Below are 6,568 nucleotides of genomic sequence, written 5' to 3'. Positions count from 1 at the left end.
CCCTAAAGAAATCCGCCTGGTCTCGACCAGGGCCAGAGCATTCTCTGTCCTGGCCCCCACCTGGTGGAACGAGCTCCCAGAAGAGATCAGGGCCCTGACGGAGCTTAAACAGTTCCGCAGGGCCTGCACAAGGGAGCTCTTCCGCCAGGCATTTGGTTGAGACCAGGCACAACCAGCAACGAACAAAGGACCCCCACTTCCCCCCCCCCTTCCTCCCAGAACTCCACCAGAGCGCTCTGGACCTGTTGTGCCATTGCACGGTTGCATTGTTGTAGTGTTATATTATTGTTATACTGTTATATTCTACTGTTATACTGCTACAGCCACTGTTATTATTGTACGATTAACGAAGACTGTTCCATGTATTGTTTATAAGTTTAATGTAAACCGCCCTGAGCCTCCGGGGAGGGCGGTATATAAATATAATAAATAAATAAATACATAAGTCAGTGATCAGACAGGCAAAAAGGGACTGGGGAACATAATGCCACTTTGGTAGCAGAAAAGCAGCTAGGGAAGCAGTGGGGCAGGCCCATGGATGGCCGTGAAAGTGAAAGGATTATGAGAGGAAGATAAGGAAATGGCAGAGAAGCTGGACGCATTTTTTTTTTTTTTTTTGCCTTTTCAATGGACCTCTCCAGAACTGCCCATTTCAGGAAGGGTGTCCAATTGAGGTGATGAAACACTGACAAATGACCAGGCCTCCAAGACTTCTGAAAGTACTCTGCAGCTCTCCTGGCAAAAATATGGCAAAACGGTTCCAGAGGAGATCTGGGAAATTACAGGCCATTCAGTCTAACATGAATACTGAGTAAGTTGGTGGAATCTGTTACTAAAGACAGGAAGCTACTAAAGACAAAAACTATTCAGGAAGAAACATGGGCCCACCAGGGCTGAATCTGCACGGAGCTTTTATTCCAGTCCCAGGTCAATTCAATCTGTAAGGGAAGATGTTGCCTCGCTACCCTTTTAGAGTACTTTAAGAGGGTAAACAAGCAAGTGGAGGATGACCCAGTAGATATTGGTTCCCTAGACTTCCAGAAATCTTCCAGACAAGTTCCTCATCAACCAAGCCTCCCTCCCAAGGAAAACACCGCCAATTTGTCCAACCCTCAGGGGCGTCAGTATGCTATAGTTCAGGTATAGTCAACCTGTGGTCCTCCAGATGTTCATGGATTACAATTCCCACGAGCCCCTGCAATTCTGGCAGGGACCCATGGGAATTGTAGTCCATGCACATCTGGAGGACCATAGGTTGACTACCCCTGAACTATAGCTGATTTAATGTTCTCACCATCGTTCTACTGTTCTAGTCTTCTTTTGTTATCGCTGTATTGTTACTGTTCAACTGTTGAGTTATCTGTATTGTTGCCTGTTTTATGTAAACAGGGGAGGGTGGTATATAAATGTAATTAATTCATTCATTCATTCATAAAGGCTCCTAAGTAAACTCAGCAGTCGGGGGTCTGGAGAAACATCTGGAGCAGAGGACCATGAGTGGCTCATAGCCGCAAGGTATAGATGTAACACTCTGTCGGGGGCAGGGATGCTCTGTCTTTTGGGTGCTTGGGGAGCAACAATGGGAGGGCATCTAGGGTTCTGGCCCCACTAATGGACCTTCCGATAGCCTCTGGGTTTTGGCCACTGTGTGACAGGGTGTTGAACTGGAAGCGGTCATTGTCCTGATCCAGCTTGGCTCCTCTTCTGTTATCTTAAGTCCTGTGGACTTTAATGAAAAATAAACAGCGGCAAGCAGAGGATTATTTGCTGCCAAGACTTTTATCGTGTTTCATGGCCATTCTATGACTCTCGCTTCACTGACCATCTTTTGCAAAGAGATTTAACCAACTGAAGACCTTTCCCCCAAGTGGCACCTAGCCCAGGGTACTCTTCTACAATGGAATCGACTGAGTAAATATCGACTGTCCCGCCCCTCTCGGGTCAAGGATATATTTTGGAAAAGCTCTGCAGCTCCCACCGGAGAATCAGCCTGTGGAGAGGAGAAGACCCAGAGCCATCTGCGTTTCTCAGAAGATCTTCCGTGTGGCCATCCTGCAGAAGATGCTCCCCTCTCTCCTCCTTCTCCTGGTCAGCCTCTGGGGATCTCTCGCCCAGGAAGGTGAGTGTGATCTTGAGCAGTTGACACAGGGCTGATGCCAGAGGAGGGCATCTGCCTAAGCAGCTATGAACCAGTCTGGGAGAGCCATTGAGATCCTTTGACAGTCAAGGCTCCCTTCATCAGAGCTCCAACACTCAGACCCTGAGAAATCCGATTGGCCTCTGCAGTGCTTCTGGATTCAAATCTAGTTCTTCTGCTGCAGAGTAGGGCCCATTCTGCACACACAGGATAATGCACTTTCAAAGTGTTTTGGCACCTGGATGTTCCAGTGCAAAACAGGAAAATCTACATTAAATCTGCATTAAAAGTGCATTATCTATTGTGTGCAGAATAGGCCTAGGTGTGGGGGATTTTGTTCAGATAAGGAGAACCAAACCTATCCAAGCTGAATCACTCATTCCTGCCATTTAAATGGACCAAACCAGCTGTGGCCAGTTTGAATGCTTCTCCCCTCCTGCTGTCTCAGGCAGCACCTGAGGACATGTTGGTGGTGGGGGGGGGGGGAGAGATGCATATCCAAACCTTTACAGGCAAAGCTGTTTGTGAAGGCTTGGGGAAGCGCCAAACAACTAATAATGACAGGCACGCTGCACCCTTCAAGTGTCCCTCCCTTCCGGCATCTGCTCCCTGAGAAAGGCAGGGAGGAAATTAAAGAGCCCACCAAGCAGCTGGTGCTGTCACATCACTTGTTAGATGGGCCCATTAAATGCCTATCCAGGCAGCACCTGAGAAGGTGGGGGGAAGGAGCCCACCAAGTGGCTGATGTTTCATCATCAGCTTCTTGGTGGGCCCTCGAAACGCATCCCCAAGGCTTCACAGGTAAAGCTTCTTGTGAAGACTTGGGGAGGCATTTAAAGGGCGCACCCTTCAAATGCCCTTCCCTTTCTTGGGCACTGGTCTCTGATGTCTGAGAATGTTGCACTTTCCCCCATTTTAAAACCATAATTCATTTCATTGTTGCGTTCAATTTTTGTTCTTCCTTCTCAGCTTCTTTGCACACACACAGACCTCACACACACACGCACACCCCTCTTGGAACATTCACTCTGTCCTGAGGGACAACTGCATTGGTTGGGTCATCTGGAGAGGGCCAGGCCAAGGGAGGCTAGGAAGTCAAAATGGCTATGAAGGAGCCTATTTGGCCATGCATGGGAGGGAAGAGAATCTCTTGGGAGGGGGGGGGGGGGTTAAGTCAGCTGTCTTCTTGACAGCCAACGTGGTGCAGTTGATTAAGAGCTGCAGCCTCTAAGCTGGACAAGGGGGGTTGACTTTCTACTCTTCCTCCACATGCAACCAGCTGGGTGACCGTGGGTCAGTCACAGTTCTCTCTGAGCTCTCTCGGGCACACCTACCTCACGGGGTGTCTGTAGCGGGGAGAGGAAGGGAAGGCGATTGTAAGAAGAATTGAAAAAAAGAAAAAAAAATTCTTGCAAAGAAGGCCACTCCCTAGCTCAAAGACAAATCTGGAGGATTCATGTTAGGAAAGGGCAAAAAGTCTTCCAAAAAAACCCTGGTGAAGTGTCACTAGGAACAATTCCTAATTCTCTTTTCCCTCGTCAGATCTGGAAAAGAAGGCATTCGTGTTCCCGGTGGCCTCAGACACCGCGCATGTAGCCTTGAAGGCCACAATACCACATGCTTTGACGAGCTTCTCGATGTGCATGAGGTTCTACACCGACCTCACCCGCGGCTACAGCCTCTTCTCTTACGCCAGCCACAGAAACGCCAACGAGGTCCTCCTCTTTGCGGAGACACCCAACCAATATGGTTTTTATTTGGGGCAGGAATCTGTCCTCTTTGACATCCCAGAATCCCTGAGCACCAAACTCGGTGGGAAGCACGTCTGTGTGAGCTGGGATAAGCACACCAGCTTAGTGGAGCTCTGGCTGAACGGGCACCCCTTCGTCCGGAAGAGGTTGGTGACAGAAGACGCTATCGATGAAGAGGCTTCCATTCTCCTCGGTCAAGACCAGGATACCTTCAGAGGTGGCTTTGACAGGAACCAGTCTTTCGTAGGGGAGATCACAGATGTGTACGTGTGGGACCGCGTTCTGTACCCCGAGGAGGTAGCCTTAGCCTTGTACAACCACCCTCTTCCTCAATACCTGATTAACTGGAATGCGTTAAATTACAGCATCACCGGCACTGTCTTTGTTAAGCCAGCCTTGTTTTCTTTCCACAAAGCTGGTAGGGCTTGCAAATAAGGCCAGATTGCTGCAATCCACCCTGAGCTGCTGAGGACGGGGCAGAATATGAGTGCCAAAATAAATAAAATCATTATTCCTACTTGGCTTCCCCTAAATCAGTGGTTCTCAACCTTCCTAATGCCACGACCCTTTAATACAGTTCCTCACGTTGTGGTGACCCCCAACCATAAAATTATGCAAGTGTTCTTTTGCAGAAATTAAACCAAAACTGATCAATGGCATGAAGATCCATCGGTCATGATTGTATATAAAAAAAATTTTTTCTGGGGTTTCTCAGTTCAGTTCTGCCTCTTGTCCCACCATGCTGATCTCGCTCTTTTCTGCTGCTCCAGACAAATGAACACTCTACCTCGCTCTACCCCACAAGGCTGTTGTGTGGATGGTGCTCCCCTGGCCAAGCTGCTTGCCCTGCCGCGACCCCTGTGAAAGGGTTGTTCGACTCCCAAAGGGGTCCCAAACCTCAGGTTGAGAACCACTGTCCTAAACTTTTATTTGTCCAGTTGAGATTGACTCATTGGCTCAGGCTTGTCCAAAGTCTGGGGACAAGAAACACTTTAAGAACAACACGGAAATCAATTTTTCTGACATCTATGCTGTCCCAATCTACACCAAGAAGTGGAGAGCATAGTAAGTGTAGTCCATAGGGCCATTGTGCTAATACCCACCAATCAGAGTTGGTAATGCCCCAGAGTCAACTGAATAGTGGGATGGCCACAAATTGAGCATATAAATAAATAAAATAAGCTGTACATGGAACATAGATGCCTGGAGGCCATGGTGGGTTGGCTGAAGCAGAGTCGGCTGAAGTTAAATCCAGCTGAGACAGAGGTCCTCTTCCTGGGTTGGCATGCAGAGAAACAATTGACACAGAGCCCATTTAAAACCGGTGTCTTCTGTCGGGAGCCTGGGTGTGATTCTGGATGAGTCCATTTCAGTGGTGGCCCAGATCATGACTGTCATTCACCTGGCATTTTTCCATCTGCACCAGACATGACAACTTCTGCCCTGTCTCTCAGCATCAGAGTTAGCCTGGGTGATCAATGTAGTGGTCACCTCTATATTAGACTTCTGCAACTCACTCTGTTATGGGCTCCCCTTGAGACTGCGCTGGAAACTCCAACTGGTTCAAAATGCAGCGGCATGGTTACTTACAGGGACCCAGAGGAGGGCACATATAACACCTGTGTTCACCCAACTGCCTGGACTCCAGATTGGAGACCGTATGAGTTTCATGTTTTTGGTGCTAGCTTTTGCAGTCCTAAACAGTCTGAGATCGGAGTATCTACAAATCTGCCTCTTCCACCATACTCCTCCCCCTTGAAGAGCATTGAGGTCACTGGAACAAAACCTGCTTAGGATCCCCAGGCCAAAGGAACTGATATTGGTCTCAACCAGGGCCTGGGCCTTCTCAGTCTTGGCTTCAGCCTGGTGGAACAGTCTGCTGAAAGAGATCAGGGCCCCGTGGATCTTAATCACTTCCGTAGGGCCATTCCTCCAGGGGTAGTCAAACTGCGGCCCTCCAGATGTCCATGGACTACAATTCCCAGGAGCCCCCTGCCAGCGTTTGCTGGCAGGGGGCTCCTGGGAATTGTAGTCCATGGACATCTGGAGGGCCGCAGTTTGACTACCCCTGCTCCAGGCCTACGGATTAGGCTCGTACAGAAGGTCAAGAAGGGATGGCCTCGCCGATGAAACAGAGGAGGACCTGCCCACCAAGGATTTCAAATCCCCCCCACTCAAATCAGACAGGGTCTACTGTGAGTTATAAAAATGGCTTAATGTTTTAACGTTGTATTTGGCTTTATTATGAGACGGATTGTTTTAAACGATGTTGTCACCGCTCTGAGCTTTTAGGAAGGGCGGAATATTAAAATAAAGTTGTTTTTGTTGTTGTTGTTGTTGTTGTTGTTGTTTTTGTTGTTATAGCAGCCAACCAATCCATAGCACATCTCATATAGGTGGAGTGTCCCTCTATTGAATCATCAAGGGAATTACAAGGTATGCCAACTTTTCAAGTCCTTGTTTGGTTCTTCTGTCCTAGACTGCTGTGGAGAAGTTCACTGCTTCCATGCAGGAGGTCTGTGGTTCAATTCCGCTGTGTGGTTAGATACTAGACCAGCCTTTCTCAACCTGGGTTTTGTGACGCTCTGGGGTTTCTTGATAGCCCCGGAAGGGTTTCCTGAATGGGTGGGGGTGAATTCCTTTTTTATATATTTTTAAAATTTGTTACCAGGTGATATGA

General features: G+C 48.4%; 1 protein-coding gene across 1 annotated transcript; it reads left to right on the top strand.

Moving 5' to 3' along the window:
• The first annotated feature begins 1,977 nt into the window (after positions 1-1,977).
• LOC143830657 (C-reactive protein-like) lies at positions 1,978-5,807 on the top strand. The gene is made up of 2 exons (XM_077323477.1): positions 1,978-2,119; positions 3,680-5,807. The coding sequence occupies exons 1-2, from the start codon at positions 2,062-2,064 to the stop codon at positions 4,321-4,323; spliced, it is 702 nt and encodes a 233-aa protein (XP_077179592.1). The 5' UTR covers positions 1,978-2,061; the 3' UTR covers positions 4,324-5,807.
• Positions 5,808-6,568: the final 761 nt, after the last annotated feature.

The sequence above is a fragment of the Paroedura picta genome, chromosome 1, assembly GCF_049243985.1.
Source record: "Paroedura picta isolate Pp20150507F chromosome 1, Ppicta_v3.0, whole genome shotgun sequence".
NCBI classification, from domain to species: Eukaryota; Metazoa; Chordata; class Lepidosauria; order Squamata; family Gekkonidae; genus Paroedura; species Paroedura picta.
Note: the sequence above shows the minus strand (reverse complement) of the source record. Positions and strands in the feature narration are given on the sequence as shown.